The following is a 21,251-nucleotide window of genomic DNA, read 5'->3' as shown; positions in this document are numbered from 1 at the left end:
CCCTCAGGAGACTGAAAAGATTTGGCATGGGTCCTCAAATCCTCAAAAAGTTCTACAGCTGCACCATCGAGAGCATCCTGACTGGTTGCATCGCTGCCTGGTATGGCAACTGCTCGGCCTCCGACCGCAAGGCACTACAAAGGGTAGTCAAAGGGGCCAAGCTTAATGCCATCCAGGACCTCTATGCCAGGCGGTGTCAGAGGAAGGCCCTCCCTAGTCATAGACTGTTCTCTCTGCTACCGCGCAGCAAGTGGTGCTGAAGCGCCAAATCTAGGTCCAAAAGGCCATAAATCTTCTTATGGCTTGGGGGCAGTATTTCGACGTCTGGATGAGAAGTGTGCCCAAAGTAAACTGCAAGTTACTCAGGCCCAGAAGCTTGGATATGCATATAAATCTTGGTAGATTTGGATAGAAAACACTCTAAAGTTTCCAAAACTGTTAAAATAAGGTCTGTGAGTATAACAGAACTGATATGGCAGGCGAAAACCTGAGGAAAATCCATCCAGGAAGTATTTTGTTTTGTTGATGTGGGTATTTTCAATTGAATGCCTATAGAGTATCTAATGGGTTAGGACCCAGGTTGCATTTCATATGGCTTCCACTAGATGTCAACAGTCTTTAGACATTGTTTCAGGCTTGTTGTCTGAAAAATGAAGAAGAATGAGACCTTTCTGTCAGTGGACTGTAGAATCATGCAGTGCTGGTTTGCGCGCATGACTGAGTGCGCGCCCTTCATTGTTTTCGTTTCTATTAAATACACTATTGTCCGGTTGAAATATTATCGATTATTTAGACAATTGACAATTGTGCCCCATGGATTGATGATGAGTAGAGAAATGTAATGATTCAACGTTATGATGCCCAAAAAGTAGCAGATAAATCTGGTACTTTGTTTGATAAGCAAAGTTATTGTAAATTAAGAAATCTTGTGACCAAGCTAAACAAAGGAAAGAAGAAGGGATTCTATCAGCACAAAATTTATGAAGTAAAGGGTGATGGGGAAAAGCCGTGGAGAACGTTGAACACTATTATGGGTAGGAATTCAAACATGTCTGCCTCTGTTGTCGAATCAGAGGGTATATTAATTACAAAACCACATGACATCCCAAACTACTTTAATGAATATGGACAAGCAAAGTGGACAAGTTAAGGAATGCTTTGATTCCATCTACACCAATCTCTCATATTTTTTATAAGTGCTTGATGTATGGGGTGTGCCCAGAAGTCTGGAAAGAGTCAAATGTTATTCCACTACCTAAGGATAAAAAAATCTGCATTCACTGGTCCTAACAATCATCCTATAAGCTTGCTGCCCGTGTTAAGTAAATTGTATTTGTACAAATCAAGGATTATTTCTCATGTAATGGTATGATAACGGGTTTCCAACATGCATACAAAGAAGGGCATTCTACGAGTACAGCCTTGGCACAAATGACAGATGATTGTTTAAGAGTATGGATGCTAGGAGGTTAGTTGGTGCAGTGTTGCTGGATTTCAGTGCTGCTTTTGATGTAATTGATCATGAACTGTTACTAGGATAAATCAAATGTTATGGTTGTACGGATGCAGCTCTATCCTGGATGAAAGGCTATCTATCCAGGAGAAGACAAAAAGTGTAGTAAATATATACATTGTGGTGTTCCTCAAGGAGTTCCTCAAGGAAGCTGCCTAGGCCCACTGCTTTACTCTATCTTTACTAATGATTTACCTTCAGTAATGAACAAAACAAGAGAGGTCATGTATGCTGATGACTCAACAATGTATAGTGCAGCATCAGAATGTAATGAGCTAACAGATGTCCTGAGCAGTGAACTAAGAATGGTGTCTGAGTGGGTTGATATGAACAAATTGGTGTTTCTAAAACTAAATGTATTGTATTTTGTTCAAGGTATATGCTTGCTGATGACCCCCAATTGAATTTGTCGATGAATAGAATACATATAGAGCAAGTGAAAAAAAAAACCCTACTTGGCGTCATATTGGACGCAGCTTTATCATGGTCAAAATACAAAGACAATATTGTTATTTAGATGGGAATTGCTGTTACAAGAAAATGTTCAGAGTATGTAACATCTAGCACTCTGAATCAGGTGATTCAATCCCTGGTCCTATCACACTTAGAGTACTGTCCGGTTATATGGTCAATCCCTGGTCCTATCACACTTATAGTACTGTCCAGTTATATATTTTATATTTAATTTTTTTACATTTTACCTTTATTTTACTAGGCAAGTCAGTTAAGAACAAATTCTTATTTTCAATGACGGCCTAGGAACAGTGGGTTAACTGCCTGTTCAGGGGCAGAACGACAGATTTGTACCTTGTCAGCTCGGGGATTTGAACTTGCAACCTTTCGGTTACTAGTCCAACGCTCTAACCACTAGGCTACCCTGCCCAGTTATATGGTCAATCCCTGGTCCTATCACACTTAGAGTACTGTCTGGTTATATGGTCAATCCCTGGTCCTATCACACTTAAGAGTACTGCCCAGTTATATGGTCAATCCCTGGTCCTATCACACTTAGAGTACTGTCCGGTTATATGGTCAATCCCTGGTCCTATCACACTTAAGAGTACTGCCCAGTTATATGGTCAATCCCTGGTCCTATCACACTTAGAGTACTGTCCGGTTATATGGTCAATCCCTGGTCCTATCACACTTAGAGTACTGCCCAGTTATATGGTCAATCTCGGGTCCTATCACACTTAGAGTAATGTCTGGTTATATGGTCATCTGCAGCAAAGAAAGATCTGAAAAAGCTCCAAATGGCTCAAAACAGGGCTGCCAGATTAGCTCTTCATTGTTCTAACCGAATGAATATATTAAAATGCATCAGAATCTCTCATGTCTTCACGTTAAAAGCAAATTACTATCTAGTCTTCTGATTTTCTTTTAGGAATGTTATATTTAAAAAAATATTTTAAAAGTATTTTTCAGTCCAATTAGTACATATTAGCAACATGCATAACCACCAAACTTGACAGGCAAATTCAGGGCAGCTAAAACACCTCAAGCCAAGGACAAATCGCCTTAAATCTACAGTTTTATATAGAGCTATAGCTGAATGGAACTCTTTACCAATACATATTTCTCAGGCAAAAAGTAAATCCACCTTCAAGAAAAAAATTAAAAGAACATCTAATGTGATAGACCATATACCTGGACAGGAAATAGAAAGAACATCTAATGTGATAGACCATATACCTGGACAGGAAATAGAAAGAACATCTAATGTGATAGACCATATACCTGGACAGGAAATAGAAAGAACATTTAATGTGATAGACCATATACCTGGACAGGAAATAGAAAGAACATTTAATGTGATAGACCATATACCTGGACAGGAAATAGAAAGAACATTTAATGTGATAGACCATATACCTGGACAGGAAATAGAAAGAACATTTAATGTGATAGACCATATACCTGGACAGGAAATAGAAAGAACATCTAATGTGATAGACCATATACCTGGACAGGAAATAGAAAGAACATCTAATGTGATAGACCATATGACTGGACAGGAAATAGAAAGTATCAACTGAATGTTAAATGTGTTTCCTGTCAGGTATTTTAATTATCTGTATTGTCAACTTGTTGAATGTTTGTGAAGTCTTGATAGTGGTTGTTTGTCATTTCTTGTTAATTGGTGTTGGACCCCACGAAGATTAGCTAGCGTTATGGCATTAGCTAATGGGGATCAAAATTTAAAAAATATTTTTCTCAAATACCTCGGCTAACCTGTGCCCCCGCACATTGACTCTGTACCGGTACCCCCTGTATATAGCCTTGCTACTGTTATTTTACTGATGGTATTTAATTATTTGTATTTTTTACTTAAAACTGCATTCTTAAAACTGCATTGTTGGTTAAGGGCTTGTATAAGTAAGCATTTCACTGTAAGGTGTACACGCAAGTGACAAATAAAATGGGATTTGATTTGAAAGTGATAGATATTACTAATAGGTTAGCCACCACTGCAGTGCGTGTGTGTGTGTGTGTGTGTCTACTCACCCTGCTCCTTGATCTGTCTGATCTGGCGCACCGTCTCCTTGAGGATAGCACACTTGTCTGGCTTGACGTTGAAGCTGTCGATGTCACTGAGATTGGCAGAGATCAGTTCGGCCAGCTCCTCAATGTATTTACTCTCCTGCTCCCGCCGCCTTCGCTCACACCTACAGGGGGTGACACTGTGTATTACTACCGGCATTCACCAACATTATTTACCATTGTTTTATCAGGGTTGTATTCAAACACAAGAAAATGGACTGAAACAGGGAGGGGCTACCTGAAACTGTCCAATGAGAAACACTTGTTTTTGTTTTCCATTGCAAAACGTTTCAAGAAAGTTGGCCTATTTCCAAATAACCTGTTGTTACATGTCCATGGTTAGCGAATCTGAGCAGTCATTGTGTTATTTACAATATAGCATTCTCGGGCATGTGGCTCATTCCGCGTAACCACCATTCTCTAGTTCAGGTATGAATGTATGCACTAATTCTCACACACACACACACACACACACACACACACACACACACACACACACACACACACACATACACACACACACACACACTCTACCTGTCTTGACTTTGAGGATGCGTTTTCAGACTATTTAAAAAGAAACCGATTTCCAACAGGTCAATGTTGAGCTTAACTCAATATCCCAGCCAATAATCAAAATGGTCAAACATTGTGAAACCGGTTGTAAACTGGTTCAAACTGTAGTGTAGACTAGATACCTTTAATGTGAATGATTACAACTACTAGAGATCTCCAGATTCAGAAGCCAGGGTTGACTTACAGTAGGCTACATTAAAAAGACTATACACACTGTTTTAATGTAAATTTGGAAGTTGATTCATAAAATGTATGAACAAAAATGTATCTGACTTGTCAAAATAGATTTGCACTTGTATGTTTTTTTTTACATAAAAAAAAGAAGAAAATCCCCAAATACCCCCATCGCATGGCCTCACGCCAGCCCCCTACTCACCCCAGACTGGGCGTGTCGCAGGTGGAGAGCTTGCGTTTTCGGTTTTCCGAGCTCAAAGGCTCCATGGAGTTGTCCCCCAGTCCACTCATCGTGTACACATATCAGCACCTGACAGGGACAGGACAAACACACACACTTAGCCACAGGTCAGATAATGGGAGGGATGGTCAATAAGATGTTGTTAATGTAACTGGGTGGGGAAGAAATGAGAAGGTGTGGAAACCTCCATATATAAACACATCTAACCTTATGGCTGTGGATAATACTCAAACTCAGAGGGAGACACACACAGACGTGTAGGAGAAGCTTTATGCTAAATATCCAACCTCCAGGGTACTCTTATGCAAATCATGCTATTGGCACAATATGAAAAATCTATATTGCATCGTCTGCCTCCTCCTCTCGGGGTAGAGTGTGTGTATGACCTCGCGCACACACGCAGACACACAGGGATTAGCAGTGTCTCTGACAGTAAGACACGCTGCACGACTAACCCTGTTAGACAGCAGTCTGTCTCCTACAATGCATCTCACTCGGTCTACAGGAATGTAGGCTGTCTAAGGTGGAGAGGGGCGGGGAGGGTTGAGGAAGAGAAGTGAGGAAAGGAGAAGCCGGCAGCATGAAGTCCACGCTGATTGGTCCATTTATTTACCAGTGACGCTGGAGAAAGGTAGGAGGGAGGGAAAGAGAGAGAGAGAGAGAGGAAGAGGGGGCAGAGGGAGAGAATGCAAAAGGAGGGGGAGTGAATGAGGTGAGAGACAGAGAAAGGGAGGGGACATGGGGGGGCAGGATGAGAGCAAGAGGATAGAGACTGAGATCAGTGGCGATCCCCTACAAACACACCGCTTCGATACAGCAGGTTAGGAGTATTAGGTTAAGGCTACAAAAAGTCACTTGTGGTCGGAGCGGTGTGTTTTTAGGGAGTCCCAAGCAGTGGAAACAGAGGAGAGGAGAGAGGGAAGCAGAGAGGGGAGATGGAAAAGTGTAGTGAAGGGGGGAGGGAGCAAGAGTGAGAGGAGGGAAGAGAGTGAGAGAAGAAAAGGAGGGATGCAGTGCACGATCAGGAGGAGAACCACACTCCAGTGCCCTTCTTAACCTTCCCAGCAAGTGCATCATTTTTATTCCATTGATTACATGGTTACCCTCTGACCGACATGCATGAAGCCTCTACTGAATAGAAAAGCAAGCCACCAGATGGAAAGGAACAGTGTTGCCATTCTACTCTATAATTCTATCCATTTGTTTTACAAATATTCTTTGTAATATTTCTTAGGAGTAATCTTTATCAATCAGTTGGATTTCAATTTCAATATTTTCAAGGACATTCGATTGGCATGACAAAAAAGAAAAGAAAGAGTGCGTTCATTGCCTCGTCATCCCAGCTGTGCCAAATAGTGCACTGTAACGTTCTAAAAGATAGCCCACTAAAATGGCTTGTGAACAGACGTTCTACCCTGCCTATTCATTCGATCATGCCCGCTGGTCTGACAACATCACTTAAATCAGGGATGGACAACATTGATGGGGGTGGAGGCCACATAAAGAAATGGCTGAACTCATAATTAGGGGCCGCAGTGGCTTGCGGCTCTGCGTACCCACATCCATAACCGCCCACCTTGCCAGCAAAACATTTGAGCAACCCCCCTCTTGACAGCGGAGAGACATATTTTTGTCGTTGTTCATTTCCTGCAATTCTACACATTTTGTCATAGGGCGGAGAGACATTTTCTCCCGTTTTAAATATGATATCTGAGTGAGAGTGACTAACAAAATCAATGGGGGCCCCCGGTCGGTAATTCCACGATTAAGACTACTACAAGTTTAGATAGCGGGCCGCAAAACTAACTTACCAATCTAAAACACTTTAGCTGACATGGGCTAATTGAGTGACTATCAGCGACTGACATCAGAGAAAAACTGATGATGCACAATCAAATTTCAAAATCGCACCTTGCGGGCCACAACCACCCAACCAGCCAGTGGAGCTCTGAACATGTCTGAATGTGAAATCAATCAAATGGAAAAGCAGCCAATGGAGCTCCATGACGTTGGAAGGTGGTGTGATGCTCCTCCTCCCTCAGTACTATATCGGTTTCCACTCCAGACAACAACATTGACTTTAATTGGGAAACGTCATACTGTAGCTCTGTATGTAGGGAAACACGTGATTATGTGGCAAAAAAAGGTTTCACTCTGAGGATTTCACAAGCAGCTTTGTTTAGAACACGCTCACTCAGTCCCACCCTCGGTCTCTTCCTCTCTCTCTCTCCCTCCCTCCCTCCCATGTGTGTTTCCTTCAATCTATCCATCCCCGTCAACCCTTCCCTTCTCCTACCTGCTTTCCTATCTGTCTGTCTGTCTGTCTGGGAGGTGGAGAGGAAAGGGGGAGGGATTAAAGAGAGGCAGTGGAGAGCTCAGAGGAGGCGCTTAGAACTAGAGCTAAAGGAAGGGTTTAACTGAAGCCCTCTTCCATCAATCCTGATCATGCCTGCCTGCATGCCTGCCTGCCTATTGATAGAGTTCTCAAAGAGAGAGAGAAAGAGACCGAGAGTGAGAAAGAGAGAGAAAGGGAGAGAGAGAGATGGCTCCAGCGTTCTAATTACAGTGAATGAGGCGGCCCCAGAGGATGACTGATTAGGAGGGCTGCTGAATGCCCCAGGGAAATGGGTCACCTCCAGTGTGGCGTGAGACACCCATCCACCCGCTCTTCCAGAGCAGTGCAGGGAGTAAAGTCAATTACACACCAAAGACACTGGGGCCTGGTGGCACACTGGGAAGCAGGGGCTGTGGTGGTTACTGGGTATGGTACAGGGGGGAAGAGAGGGTGGGATGGGAAGGGGAGGACGATTTTGGGAGAAACAGGCCACGACTCCAGAGAGCTACAATGAGTGTAAGTAAACGTTGATGAAGTTGTCGTCCACCTCTCTCTCCGAGTGAGCCTCCCTCCATATTTCCTCTGTCTGTCGTTCATCCATTCCACATGCTCCTACTGTAGTTACTGGCATGTGGGCCACCTACACCACCCGATGTTACAGGAAGGCCATAAAGATCATCAAGGACAACAACCACCCGAGCCACTGCCTGTTCACTCCGCTATCATCCAGAAGGCGAGGTCAGTACAGGTGCATCAAAGCTGGGACCAAGAGACTGAAAAACAGCTTCTATCTCAAGGCCATCAGACTGTTAAACAGCCACCACTAACATTGAGTGGCTGCTGCCAACACACTGACTCAACTCCAGCCACTTTAATAATGGGAATTGATAGGAAATGATGTAAAATATATCACTAGCCACTTTAAACAATGCTACCTAATATAATGTTTACATACCCTACATTATTCATCTCATATGTATACGTATATACTGTACTCTATATCATCTACTGCATCCTTATGTAATACATGTATCACTATGCCACTTTGTTTACATACTCATCTCATATGTATATACTGTACTCGATACCATCTACTGTATCTTGCCTATGCTGCTCTGTACCATCACTCATTCATATATCTTTATGTACATATTCTTTATCCCCTTACACTGTGTATAAGACAGTAGTTTTGGAATTGTTAGTTAGATTACTTGTTGGTTATTGCTGCATTGTCGGAACTAGAAGCACAAGCATTTCGCTACACTCGCATTAACATCTGCTAACCATGTGTATGTGACAAATAAAATTGGATTTGATTTGATGAGAGTCCAAGGTTAAACTCTGTTTTTTCTTTTTTCAATTAATATTCTGCTTACTTCCATTTGCCCCCCCCCAAAATCAAAACACAACAAAATAATTTGTATTACATTTTTTTATGTATAGTAATTATAAATAGATCAAAAATAGGACATGAGATAATAAATCCCCAAATACAAGGAACTGAAACACAAAAGTACCCAAGTCCTGAAATTTGGCAGGAATCAACAAGGTAGAAATAAAAACACGACAGAGGACATAAAAGGCACAGTATGTGAGTATGCAAGGGTGTATATGCGAGGGGAGTGCGGGTGTGTAGGAAGATGGGGTGCCCGTGTGTTTTTTTGTGATTAGAAGTGTGATGAGTTAAGGGAATGAGAAAGGAAAATGGTTGCTTTTGCGCAGATATGGGATATACATTTTCAAATAAAAATATATAGTTGGTTTATTTTTGTCCTATCATGATGGAATGGTGCCAACCCTACATCCTAGACACCAACCTGAGCGACCCACCCACTAAGGAGAAGTTTTGTTTTATAGGCCTACTTGCAACTAGCCTACGCAGCCATGACAGAAAGATGAAGGTGGTCAGAGACCCACTAAAGCCGTATCGTCCAGTCAATAATTTGAGCCTGCCTGGCAGGGTAGGTCCAAAAGCCAAAGCCCCGGATGGGTGAGCATAATATACAAGGATGTTCTCAAAGCATCTAATGAGAACCTTGACGACCTCGTATCTAGCCGGTTGGAATTCTGGTGGAATAACCCACCCAGGGGGTGGCAGTGCTGAAAACACTGGCTGCAGTAACCCATGGGAAGGGAGTTATTATTGTGGTCCTGCCTTCACAGAATAATCAAAAGGCCTGACACACAGAGGTGCTTGGGAAGATGGGTCACAACAGAGGACCAGCGTGTGTGGGTGTTGGGGGAAGGGGTTTATCGGAGCTCCATTAGCTAGGACTAGATATTGGTTAATTCAATCTGTAGGTCGATCTATAGGTGGAAGGGGAGTAAGGGGCAGAGCTGTTTGTTTGAGAGGGGTGGGGTGAGTCGAGTGTATGCATCCCACATCTGTTGACAAAATCTTTGAATTCCTACTGCCAGTCCTTGTTATAGGTAACGATCCTTCGTAGAAGTGCTTATATTATTATGCACATTAATCGTCAATTGTGGGAAGAAATTAAGATATGCAAGATTTTTATATGTATAGATATTTTTCAATAATGTTTGTTAATAATGATGCAGTACAACCGAGGTCAAAACATTAGAAATGATGTTTGCTGCAGATGTAATGGTCGTCGATGGTGGAAGAAGGTGAGGACAAAGGTGCGGCGTGGTAAGTGTCCATATTTGTTCAAATTAACACGGAAATAACAACAATAACAAGGGGAAACAACCGAAAACAGTTCTGGCTGTTGCAGACATACAACAGAAAACAATCACCCACGAAACACAATAGAAAACAGCTGCCTCTGACAGCTGCCTCTGATTGAGAACCATACCAGGCCAAACACAGAAATAGCAAATCATAGAAAAACTAACATAGACAACCCACCCAACTCACACCCTGACCATACTAAAACAAAGACAAAGGAACTAAGGTCAGAACGTGACAGCGGAGCTGGTTCTGTACTGTAGGTGACACCATGTGCTCTTTTTAACCTATCTCTTAACCTTTTCACATGTGAGTTCCAAATATCTCTAATGGCCCCAGAGTGAGTTTTTTTAAGTGCATGCTGTCAGAATGCACTCACTGTTCCAAAATGTCATTATTACGCAACAGGACAGTTAACCTGCGCTGTCAATTTGAAATTATTTTCTAACGTTTTTTTTCCAACAACAATTTGAATGGAGGTGTGTTCCACCTCCTCGTGAATTCACAATGAACTAGCCCATTTCACTGTTGCGAACAATTTATGTTTGAGGATTTACTGAACCGGACAAGCTTATCTCTTCGATGAAAGCCCAAACACCTCCCCAGATTAAAGTATGCAGACATTTGCCCAGTCTAGCACAAACTATTCCCCCCAGCTAAATTTGACTGCTTGTTTTAGGTCAAATCTTTCCTCAGTTAGCGCTAGGACTAATGTAGCCTACATTTTCCGGTTTGGATGATTGTGTTATGCTGTCGCCACTTCTGTGAATGTCTGAACATTGCATACAAACAAACTGGTCACATTCAGGACGTAAAGTTCGAAGGATTGTGTCTGTGCAAAATGTTTCTGTGTTTCCAGCTCAAACGTTGACTGTTGTGTCAATCGAAACTGGACGTTCCAAATAAGCGTTCTAATCACACCGGTTTGAGGTTATGCTGCCGGGGACCACTGTAGAATAATCACACCCGTGTGTTGGTATACCTCAAAGGGTTAAAGACATTAGGATCCCTGTGTACAGGGATGGTCAGCCAGTCACTGGGATGACAACCCAACTTGGGATGAGGGGGAGGTTTTAGCAGGTGGAATATTAAGAGGACAAGTAGAGGTTTACTTAGTTGCAGCCACAGTATGCTTAACAGTGTAAATATGGTACGGCTATATTGACGCTCAATTATCATGGTACTTCTTAATAGTAAGTTGACAAACATTTACTTTGCTAACTATAATCAAAACTTGCATCTCATTATGATAAGTGGTGAAATAAATATAGCTAGTTAGAATTGTAGTGGCTTAGCAGATAAGAAATCACAGTCTTAAATCTTGACTACAGATAAGAAAAGACAATCAGTCTTTACCTGGCTAAAAGAGAAGGAATATAATATATTTTTTTCTACACCTGTAGACAAAGTTGTATGGGAAAATGACGGGGAGTGGGGGTGAAATATATTTCTCCCATGGGCAAAAAAATCCCAAAAGGGGTGATGATATATTAATTAACAATCATTTTGATCCGAATTTGCAAACTGTTGAAACAGATCCACAAGGAAGGTGGATCCTTTTAAATATGCTATTGGACTATAAATACATTTGGCTTATTAATCTATATCCAAATGATGAAAATATATAATAATTTATTGAGTTTACATGACTCAATTATTATGGTGGGAGATTATAATACGGTTTTGAGTACCTCAACGGAACCGTAAAGAAAATCACACTACAAACCATCACCCTTTTACGGTTACAGAAGTCAACAAATGAGAGCACCAGGGGACACGCAGGGCCTGGGTTAACCTCCACATCACCCGAGGAACAGAGGAATAGTAGGATGAGGGTACGGCGAAAGGCTATCAAAACTGGTCGTCAAGTGCGTTTGGGACAGAGAATAAAAGGATCAGATTTCTGGGCATGGTAGGATAGATTCAGGGCATAATGTACAGACAGGGGTATGGTAGGGTATGGGTACAGTGGAGGTAAACCTAGGCATTGAGTGACGATAAGAGAGATTGCATCTCTGGACGCACTAGTTATGCTGGGTGAGGTCACCGCATGTGTATGAGGTGGGACAAAAGAGGTATCTGAGGCATGTTGAGTGGGACTAGGGGCGCCGCAGTGAACTAAAACAATGATAACTATGCTAAACAACAGAATACAAGGCATGTTGACATTAGAGAGAGACATAAAGCGAGGCATAAAGCAATCACAGGTGTTGATTGGGAGAGTTAGCTAATGAACAGTCCAGCAGGCATCAGCCAAGTAGCCAAGTGATCATAGGGTCCAGTGAACAGCAATAGATGAAACACGGAAGCCGCTAGGTAGTCTTTACTACACTAGCAAGCGGGAGAAATGGAGTAAAAAAATAAAAGTTAACAGGCGGGGCTAGTAGAAGCGCCTGCGCCGACATCCGGAAAAGGCCGGTTGAGGGCACAATGGATGGAATTACGTCAGCAAACCAGTCGTGATGGAACGGCGGGGGCTCCATGTCGACAAAGGTTCCAGGCCAGTTGGCAAAAGAGGTAGTGTAGCTGGAGTAATTTTGTTTGCTAGCCGGGAGATGAGCCTGGCTTACGGCTAACTGGTGCTTGCTTCGGGACAAGGGCGTTAGCCACTATAGCCACTCGGTAGCAGCTAGCTAGCAGCGATGATCCGATGCAAAGGTCCTGAGCTTACGGCAAGAATCCGGTAGTGTAGTGGATTCTAGTCGTGTTAGTGAAGAAGTGTTAACAAGTGTCCTTGTTAATGCAGACAGAGAAGAGCTCTGGATAAGAGCGTCTGCTAAATGACTTAAATGTAAATGTAAGAGCTCCAACTTCTTAATCGTAGCCTCAATGTTGTCCCGCACATAGAATATAGTTGCAGATTACAGAGTCCCTGTAACCCTAGATTCCGATCGTTCAGGCGAGAAAAAACATCACCCAGATAGGCCAGTCGTGTGAGAAACTCGTCATCATGCAAGAGGTCAGACAAGTGAAAATTATAGTCAGTAAAGGAAACTTTAAGCTGGTCTCTCAATTTAAAAAATGTGTCAATACTTTGCCCCTTGATAACCAGCGCACTTTGTATGTTGTAAAAGCCTATATCATTGCATAGTGCAGAAAATATACGAGAGTTCAGGGGCCTTGCTTTAACAAAGTTAACCATTTTCAATGTTGTGTCCAAAACGTCTTTCCAGCTGTCAGGCATTCCCTTGGCAGCAAGAGCCTCTCGGTGGATGCTGCAGTGTAGCCAAGTGGCGTCGGGAGCAACTGCTTGCATGCGAGTATCCACTCCACTATGTCTCCCTGTCATGGCTTTGCACAGATACCAACATGAGCGCCAGCTACGTTTGGCTACATACGGACCGTTAGTGGAATTTCCGCGAGAGCGTAACGGTTAATGTGATTGGATGTTAATTATTTGACTAGGCTACCTGTATTTGACATTTTGTTGTTATTTCGCTGAACACTAGATTTTATTTTTGGCAGCGAAACGAGGCTACTCAGGCAGGAGAAAAAAACCTCACCCAAATGTATAGCCCCATTGGAAAATACACGTATCAATGTACTGGTTGAAAATGTGAAGAAAAAAAATATAATAATAATAAATATTTTATATACACAGTTGAAGTCAGAAGTTTACATACACTTAGGATGGAATCATTCAAACTCAACCACTCCACAAATTTCTTGTTAACAAACTATAGTTTTGGCAAGACGGTTAGGACATCTACTTTGTGCATAACACAAGTAATTCTTCCAACAATTGTTTACAGACAGATTATTTCACTAATTCACAATTCCAGATAATTTAAACAAGTATGGGAAAAAATAAAACACTATGAAAAATCTGGGAAACCAGGCCTGGTATTCATAGCTGACTTTGAAAAGGCCTTTGATAAAGTACAACTTGAATTTAAATATAAATGTCTGGACTATTTTAATTTTGGAGGATCTCTTATACAATGGGTTAAAGTTATGTACAGTAACCCTAGGCGTAAAATAGTAAATAACGTCTACTTCTCAGAAACAGGAGTAAAACATGATATGTATTATGGCCATTGAAATGTTAGCTATTAAAATCAGATCCAACAATGGTCAAATTAAATCATCTCTAAAATATCGCTATTTTTAAAACCAGCAACAGAAAGCTGGTTGCAATTTCAGTTTAATCCACCAGAAAAGAGAACAAACATATTTTATATTTCAGTTTCTTCAAAGTATCCACCCTTTGCCTTGATGACAGCTTTGCACACTCTTGGCATTCTCTCAAACAGCTTCACATGGAATGCTTTTCCAACAGTCTTGAAGGAGTTCCCACATATGCTGAGCACTTGTTGGCTGCTTTTCCTTCACTCTGCGGTCCAACTCATCCCAAACCATCTCAATTGGTTTGAGGTCGGGTGATTGTGGAGGCCAGGTCATCTGATGCAGCACTCCATCACTCTCCTTCTTGGTCAAATAGCCCTTACAAAGCCTGGAGCTGTGATGGGTTATTGTCCTGTAGGAAAAAAATGATAGTCCCACTAAGTGCAAACCAGATGGGATGTTTTTATTTTTTTATTGAACCTTTATTTAACTATGCAAGTCACTTAAGAACAAATTCTTATTTACAATGATGGCCTACACCGGCCAAACCCGGACGAAGCTGAGCCAATTGTGCGCCGCCCTATGGGACTCCCAGTCACGTCCGGTTGTGATACAGCATGGATGGTGTATCGCTGGTGTATCAATGGTGTATCGCTGCAGAATGCTGTGGTAGCCATGCTGGTAAAGTGTGCCTTGAACTTTAAATAAATCACTGAGTGTCGCCAGCAAAGCACTATCACACCTCCTCCTCCATGCTTCATGGTGGGAACCACACATGCAGAGATCATCCATTCACTTAATCTGCGTATCACAAAAATACAGCGGATGGAACCAAAAATAGCAAATTTGGACTCATCACACCAAAGGACAGATTTCCACCAGTCTAATGTCCATTTGCTCATGTTTCTTGGTCCAAACAAGTCTCTTCTTCTTACTGGTGTCCTTTAGTAGTGGTTTCATTGCAGCAATTCGACCATGAAGGCCTGATTCATGCAGTCTCCTCTGAACAGTTGATGTTGGGATGTTACTTGAACTCTGTGAAGCATTTATTTGGGCTGTAATCTAAGGTGCAGTAATAAACTTCTCCTCTGCAACAGAGGGAACTCTGGGTCTCCCTTTCCTGTGCCGGTCCTCATGAGAGCCAGTTACATCATAGCGCTTCATGCTTTTTGCAGCTGCACTTTAAGAAGCTTTCAAAATTCTTAACATTTTCCAGATTGACTGACCTTCATGTCTTAAAGTAAGGATGGGACTGTTGTTTCTCTTTGCTTATTTGAACTAAATATGAACTTGATCTCTTACCAAACAGAGCTATATTCTGTATGTCACCCCTACCTCGTCACAACACAACTGATGGCTCAAACACATCAAGAAATAAACTCCACAAATGATCTTTGAACAAGGAACACCTGTTAATTGAAATGAGTGTGCAAAGCTGTCATCAAGGCAAACGGTGACTACATTTGATTTGTTTAACACTTTTTTGGTTACTACATGATTCCATGTGTTATTTCGTAGTTTTGATGCCTTCACTATTATTCTACAATGTAGAAAATGGTACAAATAAAGAAAAAACCTTGAGTTTGCTGATGACACAACAGTGATGAAACAGACTATAGGGAGGTCAGAGACCTGGCCGTGTGGTGCAAGGACAACAACCTCTTCCTCAATTTGATCAAGACAAAGGAGATGATTGTGGACTACAGGAAAAGGAGGACCGAGCACGCCCCATTCTCATTGACGGGGCTGTAGTGGAGCAGGTTGAGAGCTTCAAGTTCCTTGGCATCCACATCACCAACAAACTAACATGGTCCAAGCACACCAAGACAGTTGTGAAGAGGGGACAACCAAACCTATTCCCCCTCAGGAGACTGAAAAGATTTGGCATGGGTCCTCAGATCATAAAAAGATTCTACAGCTGCACCTTCGAGAGCATCCTGATGGGTTGCATCACTGCCTGGTATGGCAACTGCTCGGCATCCAACCGCAAGGCACTACAGAGGGTAGTGCGTACGGCCCAGTACATCACCGGGGCCAAGCTTCCTGCCATCCAGGACCTCTATACCAGGTGGTGTCAGAGGAAGTCCCGAAAAATTGTCAAAGACTCCAGCCAATCTAGTCATAGACTGTTCTTTCTGCTACCGCACAGCAAGCGGTACTGGAGCGCCAAGTCTAGGTCCAAGAGGCTTCTAAACAGCTTCTAACCCCAAGCCATAAGACTACTGAACATCTAATGAAATGGCTACCTAGACTACTTGCATTGCTACTCTCTGTTATTATCCATGCATAAGTCACTTTAATAACTCTACCCACATGTATGCTAACCGGTCGACTCTGTACAGGTAACCACTATATATAGCCTTGCTATTGTTATTTTACTGCTGCTCTTTACTTTATTTGTTACTTTCATTTCTTATTTTTTAGCTATCTTTCTTAAAACTGCATTGTTGGTTAAGGGCTTGTAAGTAAGAATTTCGCTGTAAGGTGCATGTGACAAATACAATTTGATTTGATTTGATTTGATCACTTGTTTTGATACTGCCCATATGTAGCTTGTTTTTGGTCACAGGTTCAGGAATGGCCGAAAAATTGCAACATTTACATGGAGCCACTGTATATTTACAAACACTTAAATATGGGGGATTGGAAATGATGCAGACAATTACATTGATAGAAACCACAATCTGTCTTCAATATTTAAGCTGATCTACCCCCTAAATAAACACAAGTAGAATAATAATACCTGCCCATGAACTCACCGCTTCAGCAGAGTATAAACCATGCAAGCCAAAAAAAGAGAAACAATGTGAGATATGGCATGGAATATATTGATTTACAGTAGCAGTACACTGATAGGTTATTGATACAGTTTAGAGATGGCATTTGCAGATCGAGAGGGGGAGCGAGAGAGAGAGAAAGAGAGAGGCAGACATGTTGTCCGGGGCGAGTATTGAAGATGCAGCCAACATGGTAATAGCACGGCCGTGTGTGTGTGTGTGTGTGTGTGTTGAGAAAATAAGCATGAACGATTTAAGATGGAGGATGGGTCCAAAACGAGCAGCTCTCTTATGACTGATGATGTTTGTGTCTTTGAGAGCCATTAGGCAGCTGTTTTCAGGCATGACGCTAGGCAGGCACAGGAGGGAGAGGGGGAGGAAGAGAGGGAGGGAGGCAGGAAGTGAGAGGGGAAAGGAGGAAAGGAGGGAAGGAGGATAAAGACAGAGGGGTAGAGTGAGGGACGGCATTAGGTAGAGGGGATGATATAGAGAAGGAGAGAAGAGAGAGCATCAAGAGAAAGACGGGCAGAGGAGAGTGAAGGGAGAGAGACTGAGGAACAGTGACACGAGATAGAGTCGGGTGCACAGGTAGGTCTGACTGTACCTTGATCATGTGTCTGTGTATGGGAGCCAAAATGTGTTACTGTTTACCCAACCCATGTTATATCACTTTGCAATGAAGACTTTGTACACTGAGGAACATTCTCTCACTTTCCACTCAAACAGATCCGTAACACTAGCTTTGTGTGTGTGTGTGTGTTTGTGTGTGTGTGTGTGTGTGTGTGTGTGTAAGGTAACACAACAACTTCAGTTACACCTCAACTAACACAAGTGAAATGCACAACACACTCAGGAGGGGCAGACAGAAATGAGAGAGAGAGAGAGTCTATCTCAGTTCTCTGACTCAAAACGGAGAAAAAAAAATCAAGAAGAAAAAGCCTCCCACGATAACATGAGTCATACTAGAGAAAAACTCAACGAACAACAAACAAACACATGTCTAAAAAGGGTTATTGAGCGGAGACAGACAGGCTGGTGCAACAAACTGAGGCAGAAAACAAATACTAGTTCATGAAAATAAACTATAGACTATGTATGGAGAATTCTCTTTGGCCCATCTACGTTGATGTTTCAAAAGCATTTGACTAAAATCTCTGTGACGCGATTCCCCAATGTGGTATATCTGTACTAAAAAGGTTTTTGTAACGGAGTCGAGCAAACTCCAGGGTTATCCACATACGTTTGCATTTATAGTGCATGTGTAGTATGTTTTCTATACCTGTTTGCGCCTCTCCCTGTGGAATTCCTGGTCCCCGGCAGCGTTTGGAACTGCCGATCTACAGGCAAGAACTGCAGGTTCATCTCAGCCTATGCTACCCTTCAATCCCGTGACTTTTTGGCCCTGACGGAGACATGGATCACCCTGGAGCACACTGCTACTCCAGCTGCTCTCTCTTCACCCGACTACTTTTTCTCTCATAGTCCGAGAGCATCTGGTTCTAATTCCTCCTAAACTGAGATTCTCTTTTCTCCCTCTCTCACCTGTCCATCTCCTCATTTGAATTCCATGCTGTCGCTGTTCCAACTCAAGCCACTCACATTGTCATCTATCGCCCACCAAGGTGCCCTTAGAGCAATTGACACCTCGATAAGATAATTTCCTGAAGATGGCTCACCACCCTTCGTACTTGGCGACTTCAACCTGCTGACGTCTGCCCTCGATTAATTTCTTTCTGACTCTCTCCTTCCCCTCCTTGCCACAGTTGACCTCACACTTTCCCAGACCCCTTCCACTCACAAGGCAGACAATACGCTTGCCCTCATCTTAACTAGAGTCTGTACTCCTACTAATCTCACTGCAACCTCCATCCGGGTTTCTGATTACTCATTTGTTTACTTTTCTGTCTCCCTTTCCTCCAACCCTAGCTACTTAACCCCTACCAAGATGGTAATGCGGTTTTGCAATCTTTGCGCTCCTCTTCTACCTTCGCTCCCTTCTGCTAAACTAAACTTCCGGAGGACCTATCATCCTTTCACCTCTTCCTCTCTACCTTCACCTGTATCCGCTGCTAAAGCCAGATTCCTTCACTCAAGCTTCTGCCTCTAAGCCTAGGAAACTCTTTTCCCATCTTCTTCTCCTTCCTTAATCCTCCGCCTTTCCCCCTCCCCGTGGACGACTTTGTCAACCACTTTGAGAAGACCCCATCCCCTCCTCCCTTCCCCCAGACCATCTCTGGAGACCTTCTCCCATTCCTCACTTCCCTGACCACCGGCTGCGGTCCCTCTGCGTGCCTGGCAGATGTCTCAGCGTGGATGTCAGCCCACCACCTCAAGCTTAAATTTGACCAGATAGAGCTGCTCTTCCTCTCGGGAAAGGCCTCTGCCCACTCAAAGACCTCTCCATCGCGGTTGACAACTCCACGGTGTCCCCCTCCCAGAGTGCAAAGAACCTTAGCGTAACCCTGGACAACAAACACCCTGTCGTTCCCTGCAAAACATCAAAGCAGTGACTCGCTCCTGCAGGTTCATGCTTTACAACATCCGTAGAGTACGACCCTACCTCACACAGGAAGAGACGCAGGTTCTAATCCAGGTACTTGTATTCTCCCGTCTGGACTGCTGCAACTCACTGTTGGCTGGGTTCCCCGCTTGTCCCATCAAACCCCTGCAACTTATCCAGAACGCTGCAGCCCGCCTGGTGTTCAACCTTCCAAGTTCTTCCATGTCACCCCGCTCCTTCGCACAATCCACTGGCTTCCAGTTGAAGCTTGCATTCCACTACAAGACCATGGTACTTGCCTATGGAGCAGCAAGATAATTTGCCCCTCCCTACCTTCAGGCTATGCTCAAACCTTACATCCCAACCCGAGCACTCCGTTCTGCCACCTCTGGTCTCTTCGCCCTTTCACCCCTACGGTAGGGCAGTACCCAATCAGCCCAGTCCAAGCTCTTCTCTGTCCTGGCAACCCAATGATATCCTACTTTATTGAGGAGAAATGTACTTACTATGACCGTGACATGTGGTTGCCCCACCTGTCTGCTAAATGACTTAAATGTCAAATATAACGCTGGGAGAGGCAGACAGACGAGACAGACTCAGGCTTCCTGTGTCAGATAAAAGTCTCTTTCCTCGTTCTTTTTCGGGTGCGAGAGAGGGGGCAAGCAGGGAGGCGGGCAGGCGGGCAGGCGGGGGATGGGGAGGTGGTTGTATGGTGAGCGAGGGGAGGGAGTTGTGAGGCTAGGCGATACAGACAGCGGCGGCTGTTGCCCAACCAGCCAGCCGGCCCCAGTTTCATAATCTCTGTTGACAAAAGAGAAGTGCAGCGCGCCCCGGTCAGATCATGTAAACACCCAGTAGGAACATGAGACAGTCAGACCTGCTGTCTACAGCCGTGCTGATATTTAGCTCACTGCTCTGACAATGACTGGCTGTAGTCAGGTTGGTGACCTCCACTATAATTAGCCCAGTTAGGAAAAATCCATAATCCATATCGCATTGGGTTGACACTAGAGAATGGTTGGCATGCAGGACTGACTGAGGCATTATGGGTAGAGGAGTCTTTCTGGTGATCTAGGTCCGTGTGACACGATGCGGCAGAATCCCAGAGTCACCTGCAGATATCCCACTTCTCCACTCTACCCCCTCCTCTCCATAACCATCATTCTCTCCTCCCTCTCTTCCCCTGATCTACTCCTCTCCTCCCCCTGCTCTCTATATACCACCTCTAAAGGCATACTCTCTCATATCCACCCCCACCTCTCTTCCTACACCACCACCATCCCTCTCTTCACTTGAGTGCGGGTGTGTTTCTGTCACCTGCAGACTAAGGTAAAGATTAATGCTTTATTTCTGTCTCTATGGCAGGCAGAGCAGGGAGACTAATTAGATTTCTCCTGCTGCCTCCCCAGCAGCCTCTCTCTCTTTCCACCTTTCTCTCAAAACCTCCCTCTCTCTACCACAAGATCTGCCCTCCCTCTCTCATCCCTTCCCTCTTTCGGCCTCTCTCGCTACCCTCTGTATCGCTCACCCAATTCTTCTTCCTTTCGCTGGAACCTGTACCATCTCCCAGGGGAGAACGCTTTGAAACGCAATATATGACAAATCCAAAATGGCTCCTGGAGTAATGGCCCATCGGTCTAAATGTCCATGTCCTCCCGTGTCGCTCAACCTCTATGGTCTGGCCAAGGGGGTCAGAGAGAATGTTGTGCTGCATAACAGATGAGTAAAAAGTCAACAATAGAGATCCCACTCCATTCTCACTCTCTGTCTACAACAGATTATAGGCCTAGTCCACCTAAACAGGTAACCATGCCAACAGCCGTGTGATGACAAGTGACCCACC

General features: G+C 43.5%; 1 protein-coding gene across 1 annotated transcript in view; it reads right to left on the bottom strand.

Moving 5' to 3' along the window:
* LOC115132601 (nuclear receptor coactivator 3-like) overlaps positions 1 to 20,586 on the bottom strand; it is a 43,320-nt gene extending 22,734 nt beyond the window's left edge. Inside the window, 3 exon segments of the mRNA XM_065020598.1 lie at positions 4,019 to 4,179; positions 5,004 to 5,111; positions 19,469 to 20,586. Of these exon segments, the coding sequence (XP_064876670.1) occupies positions 4,019 to 4,179; positions 5,004 to 5,092 (250 nt within the window). The 5' untranslated portion in view covers positions 5,093 to 5,111; positions 19,469 to 20,586.
* Positions 20,587 to 21,251: the final 665 nt, after the last annotated feature.

Source organism: Oncorhynchus nerka, linkage group LG7 (genome assembly GCF_034236695.1).
Source record: "Oncorhynchus nerka isolate Pitt River linkage group LG7, Oner_Uvic_2.0, whole genome shotgun sequence".
Taxonomy (NCBI): domain Eukaryota; kingdom Metazoa; phylum Chordata; class Actinopteri; order Salmoniformes; family Salmonidae; genus Oncorhynchus; species Oncorhynchus nerka.
The sequence above is the reverse complement of the archived record's forward strand: the minus strand, read 5'-3'. Positions and strand labels throughout refer to the sequence as shown.